This window comes from Ochotona princeps, chromosome 9 (genome assembly GCF_030435755.1).
Source record: "Ochotona princeps isolate mOchPri1 chromosome 9, mOchPri1.hap1, whole genome shotgun sequence".
Taxonomy (NCBI): domain Eukaryota; kingdom Metazoa; phylum Chordata; class Mammalia; order Lagomorpha; family Ochotonidae; genus Ochotona; species Ochotona princeps.
Window position 1 is genome coordinate 14,511,582 of NC_080840.1, and position 15,975 is coordinate 14,527,556.

Sequence of the window (15,975 nt, forward strand, 5' to 3'; positions counted from 1 at the left end):
TGCCTCTTTTTCTACATCAAGTCACCCCTGACTGAAGAGAAAGGGAAATTCCACCAGTTTCATACCAACCATACACATCTCTTCAGGCTGTCGCAAGTAGCAAATGCCTGCAAATTACACAATATGTAATACATGTAGCTGGATGGGAAGTGGAGTGGGATTAGAACCGGCACCTATATGGGTTCCCAGCTGGTATAAGGCGAGGACTTTAACCGGTAGGCTACTTTGTCAGGTCCAGATGTATTTTTTTTAAAAGATTTATTTTTATTACAAAGTCAGATATATAGAGAGGAGGAGAGACAGAGAGGAAGATCTTCCGTCCGAAGATTCACTCCCCAAGTGACCACAATGCTCACTGCTGAGCTGATCCAGAGCCAGGAACCAGGAACCTCCTCCAGGTCTCCCATGCGCTGCATGGTCCCAAGGCTTTGGGCCGTCCTCGACTGCTTTCCCAGGCCACAAGCAGGGAGCTGGATGGGAAGTGGAGCTGCCAGGATTAGAACCGGTGCCCATACGGGATCCCGGTGCATTTAGAGCAAGGACTTTAGCTGTGAGGCCACTGCATCAGGCCCTTGAGGTTGGATTTTGTTTTGTTTCGTTTTCCCTACTGGCTTTGGTGTTCTCCTCCCCCTTCTGCCTGCGTCATTTTTCACAGATACCTCTAACTTCTACTAGGCTTTTGTTCAGTGTTCTCAGCAAGACTGCCCCCAACAGCCTGTTTAAGACGACACGCTTGAGGGTGGATGTTGGGTCTAGAGGCTAAGGTGCTGTTTGGGATGCCAGCATCTTGCATGTCAGTGTCAGGGTTCCTACAATGGTTCTCTCCCGAGACTCCAGCTTCCTGCTAATGCATACCCTGGCAGGCAGCAGGTCATAGCTCAAGCCATGAGGTCCTTGCCAGCCATGTGGGAGACTTGAGTGAGGCTCAGCTGCTCCGGTTTCGGCTCCAACACAGTCTGGGTGGGTGCTTGGGGAGTAAATCAATAGGTGGGAGCTCTGTTTCTCCGCCTCTTGAATAAAAATAAAGAATAATTAGGAAAAATAGTAACAATTACACTTTCCCCTTCCCTTGCCCTACTTACAGTCTGTTTAAGACACACAGGAACCATTCTAAGTTCATTGAGAATGAGTATTATAAAATGGCCTGCATAGAGCTAGAAATCATTTTTTTGCACTTATCTATTATTTATTTGAAAAGCACAAGACTGAAAGAGAGACAAAGAGAGAGTAAGCACCTCCGCCTCATCACTCTTCAAATGCCTGCCAGGTTTGGGTGGCCAGAAGCTGGGACCTGGTGGCTCATACCGGACATCCCACCACCTGCCACCCAGGAACCGTGTGAGCCGGATGCTCAAGTTGGGAGATGGAACTAGGAGCCCAGTGCAGCCCTCCAACGTGGGAATGGGCCTCTTCACCTCTGAAGGCCAAATGCCCATTCCAACAAATTCAACGGCCACTCCCAGCAGCACCCCCAAGGCTACAGTTTCTCCCTTTCCTCTAAAACTTAAGATTGATGAGGGCAGTTTTGTTCTTTGTGCTACTGCTAGATTTCCCATGTTTAATGCCTGGCCTGTAATACATGCTTAATAAATATTTAACACGTGCTGAATGAATAAACTGTAACTACGCAAGTCAATAAATAGATTCTGGTTTGGTCTATTAGGGCTCCTTCCACGTACGGTCATTCTGCACACTGTCTTGTATCCCACAGTACTCAAGGAACTGCTATCATCTTCCAAAGTCATTGCCTTTAGTTCTCTGAGGGTAACATTTGATATAGGCATACACTTTTTTAAAAAAAATTAATTTATTTGAAAGGCACAGTGATAGGGAGAGAAAGAGTTCTTGCACCTGTTGATCCACTCCCTAGATGGTGGCAATAGCCAGTGCGGGCCAGGCTGGAGCCAGGAGGCAGGAACTGCTGGCCTGTCACATGGGTAGCAAGCGCCACGGTACTTACCATATCTGCTGCTCCCGTCCAAGTCACAATAGCAGGGAGCTGGTTAGGAAGCAAAGCCACAAGGCAGTCCCACACACACAGGACTGCAAGGACTCTTAGGTGCTGGTGTTAGTATTAGTATTACAGTTGTTTTCCCGGCAGAGAAAATCAGGCCCCAGAGAGAGAGTAATTTGTTTAGGATCACCCACTTGGACCCGGCAGGGCTGGGTACAGCGCTGTGTCTATCGCACATTGGGTTCCTTCAGTCTTTTTTCCTTTTGCCGGTTTGTTTTGGTTACGCCAGAAGGAAAAATGCTCTTCAGACTCCAAGTCAAACACAGTCAAAGGCCAAGTGCTCCATTTCCCACCCGTCAAGGGCCAGCCCATTTTGCATTTGAATCCTCCAAGGCGGGAAGCCGCGGGCAGGTGTCGGGAGGGGCGGGGCGGAGACCCAGCGCCACCAGCCAATCGGAGCGCGCGGAGGCCGCCCCGCCCCCTCCCGGTCCACGCGCCAAAATTCCAAACAGGAGCCGGCGCGGCGCGGCCTCGGTGTCCGTCCGCCAGAGTCCCGCGAGCCGGGACCAGGGCCGTGAGGGATCGTCGGCGTCCGCCGTCTGCCCGGGCCTCTCGGACCCTGCGCGCCGCCCCCGTGCGATCGCCTGCCCGGCCTCGGGGTCTCCTGGGCCCAGGAAGTGGAGCGTTTGAGGGTGTGGGGAGTGGAGGCGTGGGGCGGGCCGGGCGGCGGAGGGATCCCGGGCGCGCGCGCGGCGGCGGCTGGCGCGGAGCTTGTGGCGCCAGAATTCAGAGCGCGGAAGCCGGAGCGGCTGCCGCCCCGGGCTCTCCTCAGCGCCTCCGGCCCTCCCCGGCCCTGCCCGGCGCTCCCCGGCCGCGCGGGCGCCCGCTCCGCCGCAGCCGCAAGATGGTGGTCCTGCGCAGCAGCCTGGAGCTGCACGGCCACTCCGCCACCTCGGCCACAGACTCCCTGGACCTGTCCAACGCGTTCCTCAGCTTGGAGCAGCTGGGACGGAGGCGGCTCCGTTCTGCCGGCGCGGAGGCCAAATCTGCCGTCCCTGCGGCCGGCGCGGGCGTGAGTACCGCGGGCCGGCGTGGGCGGCGGACCCGGGGCGGACTCGGCGCGCGCGGCCCGGCGCGCCTGGCTTGCAGGGCTGCCCGGGTCCGGGTGACGGTTGGTGGGGGGAGGGCAGTTGTGGTGGAGGACCGGCGAGGGGACGGCGGTGATGGTGTGGAATGGAAGGCTTCCCGTGGTCGGAGCCGCCCCGGCATGGGTCGGGGCGAGGAGTTGGGACCGGCCCCAAGGAGAGGGCTGAGCGGTTGGTGTACCCCTCCTTTTACGCAAGAAGAGCGGATCCTGCCGGAGCTGGAAGTGCAGTAGTGTGGGGCCCGAGCCGGGCTCGTTGGGGGCCGCCCTCCCCGCCCCCACCTCCCTGACTGCTGTCCATGCTGGGCCCGCAGTGCCGCACACGGTGACCCGCTGCCTGCTGCCTGCGCGAGGAGTCGAGATGATCCCTGGGCTTCTCCTTGATCCTCCTCCATTTCAGACCTAGAAGGGGTTAGGGTAAAGTTAAGAAAGGCAGAGGCCAAAACTCGGCTTGCATAACGCGGAGGGAGGAAAGCAGGATTTTCCGTTCAAGTCCCGAATGCGTAGTTAGTTAACTGTGATGTGTGTTTGGCAGATGAAGCGGACTGCAAACCGGGCACGGGCAGATCTAAAATTGGAACTCTGCTTCCGAGCCGCCCAGAGCTCTCCCTGTCTGTTATGTCTTGCTGCAGTTCTAAACAGTGTCTATGGGGGAAGTTGGCGCCGAGGTAACCGCGTGCCTGAAGTGCAGAGAGGATCTGTGGATGGGCAAAATTCAGACAGGAAACTGACGCCCTGTCCCATCCACCCCAGCTACAGGTGGAGGGGACGGCATTTACGAAAGATTGGAGAAGATGAGGAAGCCACACTAGTAAAGTCGAGGCAGCAGGTAGTACACGCTGCCTGGAATGCAGGGAGGCACGGGAAATGGGGAAGCGGCTTGGGCACATGGGCTTGCACAGGAAGGCGGCAGCGGTGTGTGCCCTGGCAATGACCGTCTCCCCCTAACGTTTGACGCTTTCGATTGAAGATGACTACAAAATGAATTGTCTGTATTTTTTTCTGAGTGCCCCATAACGTTGCTGCTCTTACAAGGGGGAACTAAAGTTCCTTTCAAGCTATGAAGTTGTGGTTCTGAATGGAAAAAAAACCTTATTTCTTGGCTTTCGAGTTTGTTTCTCCATCACGTGGGGGAATTGGCAGAGCTCTGGGAATGCCATGCCTGCTAAGGACCGAACTGAGGTTCCACGAGTTCCTAACCTGTGCTCAGAAAAGCTAGTTGGTTCAATCGTTATTGAATGTTAGGTTCAGAAGGGTGCTGCTTCCTGTGACTTCAAGGATGGGTTGAAAACTGGTGACATGCCAGTACTGTTGAAGACAGCTGTTTGGAATCTAAGCACAGCAGGGTGATCAGCAGGTCTCTTAGGTTTGTGTGCTGAAAGGGAGAGTTACAGAGGGGAGACAGTGGGATTTCCATCCGGGTTGCCGTCCAGGTCTCCCGTGTGGGCACGGTGCGGGGGTGCCAGCACTTGAGCTGAAGCCTGTGTGGGGTGCTGGCGCAATGCAGGCCCCTGCTGAGCGAGTTTCTATACTTATTACAAAGAGTGCTACCACGTGGGTGGCGAGGATGCTTGTGTTTGTAAGACCCTGGGTGATTTTAGCTTGGTCATCGTCCAGCTCTGGAGATTCTCAGGGCAAAACCCAGTAAGTTAGCAACTTTTATTTACAAAGTATCCGGGGAGTCTAAGCACTGCTTATATTGTTGCCTCTTACTTGGATCATTAAATAGATTGACCTCCCTCTTTTCCTCCCCTCCTCCAGCAGAGAGTGCTTAATACCATGTTTTATTATTATTATTATTATTAGAACTTTCATCAGTTTTTGTCATTTTTTTTAAATGAAGGAATTCGAGAGCACTATTATCCGTTGATTGATGTCCCACATGCCTGCAAGAGCTCAGGAGACCTAGGCCCAAGCAGGGTGTAGGTCGCTAGGTCACCCTTGGTTGGCAAGGAGCCTGCTGCTTGTCTCTCACTGCGGCTTCCCAGGGTACACGTGATCAGGACCCCAGGATAGAACGTGGGTGTCGGGGACAGTGCCTTCACTGCTACGTACCTGCCTAGGCTTTTCTTTTCTTTTCTTTTTTTTTTTTTAAAGATTTTTTATTATTATTGGAAAGCCGGATATACAGAGAGGAGGAGAGACAGAGAGGAAGATCTTCCATCCGATGATTCACTCCCCAAGTGAGCCGCAATGGGCCGGTACGCGCCGATACGATGCTGATCCGAAGCCGGGAACCAGGAACCTCCTCCGGGTCTCCCACGCGGGCGCAGGGTCCCAAAGCTTTGGGCTGTCCTCTCCTGCTTTCCCAGGCCACAAGCAGGGAGCTGTATGGGAAGTGGAGCTTCCGGGATTAGAACCGGCGCCCATATGGGATCCCGGGGCTTTCGAGGCGAGGACTTTAGCCGCTAGACCACGCCGCCGGGCCCCTGCCTAGGCTTTTCAAACAACAAAATAGTTGCTCACTTCTCTGCTCAAACACTGTGTAGTAATTTTTTTTGTAAGATTTATTTATTTTTATTGGAATGTTCGATTTTACTGAGAGGAGGAAATGCAGAAAGGAAGATTTTCCATCCACTGGTTTACTTCCCAAGTAGTAGTAATGGCTAGAGCTGAGCCAATCCAGAGCCTAGAGCTTCTTCTGGGTCTCCCATGTGGATGCAGAGCCCCAAAACTTTGGGCCTTCCTGTACTGCTTTCCCAGGCCACCAGCAGGGAGCTGGATGGAAAGTGGGGCAGCTGGCATACAAACTGGCACCCATATGGATCCTGGCACAACCAAGTCAAGGACTTTAACCACTACGTCACCACACAGTGGGGCCCACTCTGTAGTAATTTTGTATCTCAGAGTAAAAGTTACCAATTTTCCCTGTGTTCCCTAACCATCTTCTCATCTGTAATGGCGCAGAATTCTTGACAGCTTTCCCTCCAGGGACAGCTCTTATGCAATAGATTAAGCTAACCCCTTGGAACGTAGGTGTCTAGTGCAGGTGTGCCCAGGTTGAGCCCAGCCTCTGTTCCCAGGCACACTGGAGGTCACAGAGGGTGATGGTTCCCCCATGAGGGAGACCCAAATGGAGTTCCTGGTTCTTGGGCAGGCATTTGGGGAGTGAATAAGTGGATGGGGAAATTTCTCACTGTGTCATTCAGGTTTTTTAGAGTTAATTTTATTAGACTGTTAGATGTACAGAGAGAAGGAGGGACAGAAAGATCATCCACTAGTTCACTCCCCAGATAACCTCAGTGGCTGCAGCTGAGCCAATCTGGAGCAAGGAGCTTCTTGGTCTCTCACAGGTGCAGGGTCCCAAGGCTTGGGGCCATCCTCTGCTGCTTTCCCAGGCCACAAGCTGGTACTTCAGGCAGTAGCTTTAACCCACTATGCCATAATACTGGCCTCCATTCTAGAGCTTAACTGCCGCTCTTTATCTTGGAAGTTGTAATCACCTATTAGTTAAATTCTACTCTTAGATTTTGACTATTGTTTCACTTTTGCTAAAGGATTTGCATTTTGTTTTTTCCTGATTTGTACAGATTCCCTGTATATGTAATGGTGATTTTTTTTCCTTTATGTATTTTTAAAAAGACTTATTTTTATCACAAAGTCAGATAGAGAGGAGGATCTTCCGTCCACTGATTTCACTCCCCAGGTGGCCACGACAGCTGGTGCTGTGCCAATCCGAAGCCAGGATCCAAGAACTTCTTCCTGGTCTCCCACATGGGTACAGGGACTCAAGGCTTTGGGCTGTCCTTGACTGCTTTCTCAGGCCACAAGCAGGGAGCTGGATGGGAAGCAGAGCTTCCGGGATTAGAACTGGCACCTATATGGGATCCTTGCACTTTCAAGGTGAGGACTTTAGCTGCTAGGGCACCGCGCAGGGCCCTTTTCTTTACATTTTTAAATTAATTTGTATGTTTTAAAGTTTTATTTATTTTATTGGAAAGGCAGATGTACAGAGCGGAGGAGAGACAGAGAGGAAGATCTTCTGTCTGGTGATTCACTCCCCAAGTGAGCACAACGGCCAGAGAGCTGTGCCGATCTGAAGCCAGGAACCAGGAACTTCTTTGGGGTCTCCCACATGGGTGCAGGATCCCAAGGCTTTGGGCCGTCCTCAACTGCTTTCCCAGGCCACAAGCAGGGAACTGGGTGGGAAGTGGAGCTGCCGGGATTAGAACCAGCACCCATATGGGATCCAGGTGCGTTCAAGGTGAGGACCTTAACCATTACACTATTGCGCTGGGCCCTAAGTTAATATTTTTTTTTAAATCTTATTTCTTGTGTTTGAAGAGCAGAGTTACAGAGAGGGAGAGCTCTTTTATCTGCTGGATTACTCCCCAAATGCATATGCAGGACCAGACCAGGCAAAACCAGGAGCCAGGAACTCTATTCAGGATTCCTTTATGGGTGCAGCCGCCCAAGCATTCAAGCCATTTTTTGCTGCTTTTCCAGGTCCATTAGCAGGGAGCAGATTGAAAGGGGGGTAGGTAGGACTTAACCTATGCACACGTGGGGTGCAGGCTTTGCAGATGTCAGCTTAACTCTGTGCCGTAGTGCCAGCCCCCAAGGTTGTTTTTTCCCCAACAAGCATATTAATGTGGTTATCTTTTTTTGTAGTTTTCTTTCTTCAGGGTCAAGACTACCCATTTTCTATTCTACTTTGCTTCCTCGATTTCCTCATACTAATATTTACTCATGCTGAAGTGTCATTTGAGGCTGTTGGTTTTTGTTTTGTGATGTTTGTGTGTGCAAAGCTTGGAGCATAACAACACAGAAACTAGAAAAATACACAGTTAAACGAAGGCTTGCTGATAGTTGGTTAGGAGAATCCAACGGGGAACAGTGATTGGCGCTCCCTGGGGTTACGTGATGTGGCAGGCAGTTGCAGGTTGATGCGGAAGGAGGCCTTTCGTTTGTTTTGCTTTGTTTTGTTTTGTTTTTAAGATTCATGTATTTTAAAGACAGAGTTACAAAGAGAGGTCTTCCATCTTCTGCTTCTGGTTCACTCCTCAGATGGCTGCAGTGGCTATGTCCACTACAGCGCCAGCCCAGGCCCTTGGTTGTTAGCCTTAGGAGTCAGAAACTATTCAGCAAGTGCTGAGGAGCTACAGTTGGATCTGGTGAGATAGTGTGTAGGATTGTAGTCAGTAAACTTGGAACCTGGAAGGTCAGTTAAAAGGGTGTAACAATTTTACGTCATATGCCACAGTGCCAGCGCCTGGCTGTGTTTTATTTTGAAACGATTGGGGGTTAGTACTGTGGCGAAGCAGACCTTTCCACCTGCAGTGCCAGCATCCCATACAAGCAACAGGTTGAGCTCTAACAGCTCCACTTCCAGTCCAGGCCCCCCTCACCCTACTGATAGTTTGGGAAAGCAGCGGAGGATGGCCCATATGCTTAGACCCTGCTATGTGGGGGCCCCAGAGTTGCTTCCAGCCTTCTGGCTTGGGACTGGCCTGCTCCTACCATTGCGATCATTAGGGAGGGAAGCAGCAGATGGACGACCTCTCTGTCCTCTCTCCGTACCTCTATCTTTCAGATAAATTAAGAGTAAAAGCAAAGACCATTTTATCCAAGAGTTGGTGAGCTCGCACCCTCTGCTTCGCACCTATGGCACCTGTGTGGGGGGCCTGAAGCCAGGTGGTGCTGCTAGCTGCAGCCTGGGTTGTCCCGCCTGGACTCCCTGGTGGGCATAGGGGAGTAAATCAGTCCACTGACTCGGGGCTCGCTCTGTCTCTGCCTTTGTAGTAATTCAGACAGAACAGGCTGTCGGTGCTCTGTGAGGACGGCTCAACCCCCAGACAGATGAGGGAACTGTGTGTCTCCAGGTGCAGTGCTCATATCAAGTTTATGTCACCTTTATTTTCTGCTTAGGAAAATTATTTTTGTGGTATTGTATGTGAAAATGTAAAAAACAGAAAGTGAAAGTTCCATCTCTGTTTTCCACTGTTAATTTATGATTACTGTTACAACAATTGGTGCTTAGTTTATCTCTTGGGAATTAGTTTGTTAGTGCATTAATGTGCCACTGGGCCCTGTGGGTGGCCTAATAGTTAAAGTCCTTTCCTTGCTTGCACCAGGATCCCATATGGGTGCCAGTGGTAATCCTGGCGGCCCTGCTTCCTATCCAGCTCCCTGCTTGTGGCCTGGGAAAGCAGTTGAGGATGGCTTAAAGCCTTGGGACCCTATTACCCCTGTGGGAGACCTGGAAGAAGCTTCTGGCTCCTGGCTTTGGATTGGTGCAGCTCTGGTTGTTGTGGCCACTTGGGGAGTGAATCATCAGGTGGCAGATCTTCCTCTCTGTCTCTCCTTCTTTTTGTATATCTGCCTTTCCAATAAAAATAAATAAATCTTAATAAATAAATAAAATGCAATAATTTAATAACTGTTAGTTTTCCTTAGGAAATCAAATAGAGATAAGATAGTTCATCTAGAAGTATTTATAACATAAAATAATGAAGATAGCCTCAAAATAGTGTGTTATGCAGTTTGTTAAATACATTAGTGTGGTGACTAAGAAATGACAAGATACGTTAATAGAAAAAACAGAAAATAGTATTTCAATTTAAAAACTGCAGAATGAGGAGGCAGATGTTTGGCACAGCGTACCATAGGAATGCCAGGTTTGAGTTACACCTCTGTGCTTTTTTTTTTTTTTTTTTTTAATTTATGAATGGTTACATTTTACAGAAAGTTCTTCCTTCCACTGGTTCATTCCCCAGATGGTAGCAGTGGCCAGAGCTGAGCTGATTCAGGAGCGACTCTGGGTCTCCCATGTGCGTGCAGGGGCCCTAGAACTTGATCAGGCTTCCTCCGCTTCTGCAGGCCAGAGTTGGAGGGGCAGACGCTGGGATCAGGGCGCCAGAGGGTGGAGCATTCCAGAAACAGTCTTTTATATGAATAAGTAGTTGATAATGAAAGTAGTTTCTCTCTTTTTTTTTTTTTTTTGGAAATGTGCTGTTAAAATTTACTTGAAAAGCAGAATTCTATAGAAACAGGCAGGGACAGAGAAGCAGCTTCGTCTGCTGGTCCAGTCCCCAAATGGCTGCAACAGTCAGGGTGAAGCCAGAATCCAAGTACTAGGCCCTCCTGCTGCTCCCAGGCACCTGTCATAGAACAGCCAGGGAGTGGAGTGAAACAGTGCTCTGATAACGGGATGCCTGGTCACAGGCAATGGCTTCATTTGCTGTGCCATGACACCAGCCCCAGGAATAGTTTTGTTTGGCAATTCCATTCACATTTTTCTAGTTTATATACAGAGACCTCAAAAGGTCAATGGAGGGCCCGGCGGCGTGGCCTAGCGGCTAAAGTCCTCGCCTTGAAAGCCCCGAGATCCCATATGGGCGCCGGTTCTAATCCCGGCAGCTCCACTTCCCATCCAGCTCCCTGCTTGTGGCCTGGGAAGGCAGTTGAGGACGGCCCAATGCATTGGGACACTGCACCCGCATGGGAGACCCGGAAGAGGTTCCAGGTTCCCGGCTTCGGATCGGCGCGCACCGGCCTGTTGCGGGTCACTTGGGGAGTGAATCATCGGACGGAAGATCTTCCTCTCTGTCTCTCCTCCTCTCTGTATATCTGGCTGTAATAAAATGAATAAATCTTTAAAAAAAAAAGGTCAATGGAAAATGGAATTAACGCAGGGGTGGGGAACTTGTGACCGAAGGGCAGTGTATGTCTCATGAAGTCATTTAGTCTGGTCTTGCCAGGGCAACTGCAGGCAAAACCTGAAATTCAGGCAATCTATACACATAGCAGGCTAATTTTTTTAAAAAGAGATTTGTTTATTTTTACTGGAAAGACAGATTTACAGAGAGAAGGAGAGAGAGAAAAAGAAGTGCCGTCAGCTAGTTTGCTCCCCAGGTGTCTGTAATGGCCAAATCTGAGCTGCTGCGAAGCCAGAAGCTCCTTCTGGGCCTCCCACACAGGTGTAGGGTCCCAAGGCTTTGGACCATCCCCTGCTGCTTTCCCAGGCCACAAGCAGGGAGCTGGAAGGGAAGTGGGGCAGCCATCTGGGACAGGAACCAGTGCCCATATGGGTTCCCATTGCACGCCAGGCAAGGGCTTTAACCACTGTGCTATTTGCTAGGCCCACAGGCTAATTTTTAGGTTAATAATTTTGTATGATCTGTGACTCATTTCATAAATATCGAAATACCCCTTGGCCAAAAGATTTGTTCCCTATCCTTTCAATTAAAGGATGTGCTTATTTTGGTGCCAACAAATCCCAAAATTAATTCAGTTTTGTTATGATAGAGATTTTCCATGAATGTTTGAAGACTGTACATGCAAGGATTTCCATTTTTTTGACACCATAAACTATTTAACTATCTTGCACAAAGTTACTTGCCAATAATGGTTTTAAATGGCCTTTTAGCTTTATTAGACCTCATTTCAGTTTTATTAGAAGTGAAAGCATTTGCAAACCACGTAGCAAAAGGAATGATTTGTTGTCTGGCTTAGTCATTTCACTTAGATCCATTTTTGAAGATATATGTAATTGAAAAAGTCATATATAGAGAGAGGTTGGGTCCACTGGCTTACTTCCCAATGACTGCAGTAGAACTGGGCCAGGCTGAAGCCAGGAGATGTGTCTCATCTTGTATGTGGGCAAATTTTCACTGCTTTCTTAGGTACGTTAGCAGAGCTCCGGATCTGAGGTGGAGCATTCAGGACTTGAATCAGCGTCCTGTGCGGGCTGCTGGCACTAACAGGTCTAGCCACAATACCAGTCCCTGCATCAATATTTTCATTGGCTTTTGGGAGGTTTTTTGTTTGGTTTGCCTTGGCAGTCTATAATAATATTTGGAATGAATGAGAGATTTATAAAGAGGAGAGACAGGAAGACAGGAAGATCTTCCATCCACTGGCTCATTCCTCAAGTGGCTGTGACAGTCTGAGCTGAGCCGATCAGGAGCTGCTTCCTGGTCTCCCACATGGGTGCACCATGCCCAAGGCTTTGAGCCATCTCCTGCTGCTTTCCCAGGCCACAAGCAGGGAGCTGGAAGGGAATGGGAGCAGCCGGGACACAAACTGGTGCCCACATGGGCAGTTGCAAGGTGAGGATTTAGCGACTATGCTACTGTGCTGGGCCAAATTGTTTTTATTGAATGAAAGAAAGCAAATGAATGGAATGTCTTGTGCCTTCTCAGGCAAATTGTGTTTTTTTCTGTTTTTTGGGTGTACTTTTATTTGAAAGGCAGGTTTGCAGAGAAAAGAGGGGAGACAGATCTTGCATTTAATACTGATGCTGGTTCACTGCCCGAATGACACAGTGGCTGAAGCGGGGCTGGCCAGAAGTCCAGAGCCTGGAGCTTCTCCAGGTTTCCCCAGGCACAGCCTTCAACTCTGCTGATAAGTATATATGCAGATAGAGTCCTTCAAGATATTTCTTGGAAAGTTTTCTATCATACTACACTGGTCTAAGATATGAGGTGTTTGTGTTAAAAAATAATACTTATATTAATGTGTAGGTATTTTTTCAGACATCTTCAGTATGTGTACACAGATAAAGTAGTGAGAAATCATACACGTGATATGGTTCCTTTTAAAACTTTTTAAGGTTTCTTTTTTCATTTTTATACAAATCCTGTGGTTAGATAAAGTTGTCTTAGGTTGAGGCAAGTACAGAAACTAAAATATTTTTATTTGTTTGTTTGAACTAGATATACCATTTGTAATAGCTGTAGGCTGCTCCAGGCTGATCCTGGAAGCTGTGAGCTCAGGTCTGCCATGGGATGACCCACCTCGCAGGGTGTGGGCCTTGCACTCTCGTTTGGAATGCAGGCATTCCAGTTGGCTTTAATCTCTGTGACAGATGCCTGCCCTAAAATGGCTCATTTTTGTGTTATGGTGGAAAACTTTATTCTCTAGAATAATTGTAACCGTCCATCAATTCAAGTAGCTATTTTATAAATAATCCTTGTATTTGTTTCTTATAACATGATTATTTTAGATTTTAACTATCATAGTTTCTGGGGAGATATAAAATGATTATCCACAGAAAGCAGTTGTCATCTCTAAGCAGAGGAAACTTAATGGATTTAAACTGGGAATTTTGACTAAAAAAAAAAACTTAGATGGCTTTTTCTATTTTGATTTTTTTTCTTAAAGGATGGGTCTTCAGTTAAGGAAGTTGAAACCTATCACCGGACACGTGCTGTAAGATCTTTGAGAAAAACTGCACAGAATTCTTCAGATTCTAGTTTTGACAAGAATATGGAAATAACTGAGAAACATACTAATGGAAGACATTTTACAAGGTAATACAAGATGATTGAGCACTAGTTCTAAAATAATAGTTTAATGATTTGGAATTTTAACTATTTTTAATACGTTGCCAAGATTACAGACTTGTAAAATGTAACTTACTTGAAATGAAATTGTCACACTTGATCTTACCTAAAAGGCTGAGAAGTGATTAAATGTCACAAATGGATATTGTTTAGTTAAAAATTCATATTTTGTAACCAGGTTTATTTTGTTCAAAAGTGATAATTTAATTGCAGTTGGCAAGGTTGGTTGATGCAAGATCAAATCTTTAAAGGATTTGAGCATCTAAAGGCATTGTGACTAATGTTCTGGTAACGTGGTTTTTCTTTGTCGTCTTTACAAGGCCTTTGTTCCAAATAACTGCTGTTTCTCGTTGCTGCTATCAGGTTTGTCATCACTTCTGAGTCATTTATGAGCTTCTGAGACCTCTTCACAGAGGTGGCGGAACATTGGGTTTCTTTTTTTAATTGATCTAATGGAGATGAATGCTTTATACACATGTACGTTTTTATCTGCTTTGCGGGAGGAGGCATGAATCTCATTTTCAAACTGGAAAGTTTGATTTCAGTAGGTGGTTTGGCTAAGTTCATGGAGCTAAAGTTCTTTGGTTCAGGACAGTTTGGAATCTTAGTTTGTACCCTCACTTTTCCTACTACTGTGGAAATGCAGAAAATTTGGGGAAAACCCCAATTAGAGTCAAGATTGTTGATGAAATAATTGTTTTTAACATGAATTTGTCTCTGATGTGCTTCAACTACATTTCACAGAATTCATGATCAGCCTTGTTTTATGAGACACTAAACATGAAAGAAAGTAACATTATGGCATCTCATTAATTGTATGACATTCCAGTTCCAGAGATGTCAAAATGAGGAGGAAAATGCGTAACTTCTAAAACGAGTGAGGGAAAGCATTTTGTTTGGGTTTGTTCTTGTGGAGGTGAGCGAAATGGTCTACAAATTCCCCATGAGAATTAAAAAATAATTTTTTTAAAGATTGCGAAAGAAAAAAATTCCAAATCACCCAAATTAATGCTTTCTAGAAAATTACCGTAAGGCCTCTATTTCTACATTTTTGTTTGCAATTGAATTGACATCAAGTAGTAACTGATTTTAATTATCTGAAATAAATATTTGGAGTTCCACATGTAGAAACCAGCCTATATACAGATAGCTTAAAACATAGATCAACAGAGAAAACTTGGCCGGTTATGCATAATTGTGTCACTAAAGATGAGTTTTGTTTGCCCAGTGGGTGTTTTTTGTTTGTTCATTTGGAGATTCATTTTGAAAAAGTGACAGTAATCTTTTATCCACTAGTTCATTCCTCATGTGGCCTCACCCGCTAAAGCGGGAGCTGGGAACTCCATCCTTGTCTCCCACGGTAATGGCAGAGGCCCAAGTACTTGGACCGTTTTCTGCACTTTGACAGGCACATTTGCAGTGATCTGGGTTGGAAGCTGAGCAGCTGGTAGTTGAATCAGCACTTGTAAATCGGCTGCAGTTCAGTGCAAGGGAGACAGATTAGTGTTAAAATTGCTGTTGATTTTGTTTGTTTCAAGTGTGATACTTTGATTTTATTAAGTCTGTTTAGCATTTTTAATGGTAATACTGTTGAATGTTGAACCAGTTCCTTGTCTTTAGCTGGAACTCATATAAGCACAAATGTTCTCAAATGTCGCTGTCCCGCAGCGATGGACTTGGTGCACGGAGCCGATAATAACATGCGTGGACCCTGATGGTCAAAGCCTTAGTTCATTAGTGGCATCAGACTTTATACACTGAGGGTCATACAGGATAAGGGAGGAAGCATTGAGCTTATTAACAAAACCATCAATGCTTTTGTTTGGAACTCCTTTTGTCTTGTATTTTCCACTAGGTGTTCTCATATATATAATACTGTCCACTCAACTGTTCTTATGCAAATGATATCCAATAAGGCATACAAAAGGTAGCCATTTGGTTGTTCTCCTTCAAATATTATCCAACCAAGTGTAATCCTGTGCTCACTGACCTAGGGTCACAATGTCCTCCTACACTCAAGCTGTATTTTCAGTGTAAGTTTTTAGATGTGAGTGTTTGCTTTTCATAATGTCTTCATTTGTGGCATGATGGAGCATAATTTAAAACTATATTAATTATTTATTTAATATGTTTTTCTTATAGGCAGCTGGCCAGACAACAGGCTGATAAAAAAAAAGAGGAGTGCAAAGAAGGTAAGTAATGTTAAAAGCCATTGTATTGTTTAAGTGTGCAGTTAATGGTTTTGTTAATTATTTATCTTTGTACAGTAAGTTTTATGTGTGTCATATGTATGGCATGATGGTTTTGATATGCATATATAGGAAATCTTCACAGTAAGGTTGTGAGGCTCACTGGCTCCTCCACTCTGGCCTCAGGGTTCCTTATCCTTCCAGGCTGTTCCACGTGCTCTGCTCGCCATCACTCAGACATAGCAGTTTCTGTCTAACCAACAGTCTGCTTTATGTTACTGGTTAGTTTGCATTATCTACAGTTGTATGTAATGGTCTGACTTTTGCTGTACATAATTTGTAATTTGTGTATCATTCTTATTGGGGAGTTTTTGGTTTCATTTAATTACTGAGCAGTATTCT

At 46.9% G+C, this 15,975-nt stretch overlaps 1 protein-coding gene across 3 annotated transcripts in view; it reads left to right on the forward strand.

Annotated features, from left to right (window-relative positions):
* Positions 1-2,808: 2,808 nt before the first annotated feature.
* ATAD2 (ATPase family AAA domain containing 2) overlaps positions 2,809-15,975 on the forward strand; it is a 47,283-nt gene continuing 34,116 nt past the window's right edge. For 2 of the 3 annotated variants that reach the window (XM_058668503.1, XM_058668504.1), the window contains exons 1-3: positions 2,809-3,026; positions 13,203-13,351; positions 15,527-15,576. In XM_058668503.1, coding sequence (XP_058524486.1) covers positions 2,859-3,026; positions 13,203-13,351; positions 15,527-15,576 — 367 coding nt within the window. In that variant the 5' untranslated portion in view covers positions 2,809-2,858. Of the gene's footprint in view, positions 3,027-12,055; positions 12,149-13,202; positions 13,352-15,526; positions 15,577-15,975 lie in introns of those variants that run through there. The other variant, XM_058668505.1, reaches the window with a different exon arrangement.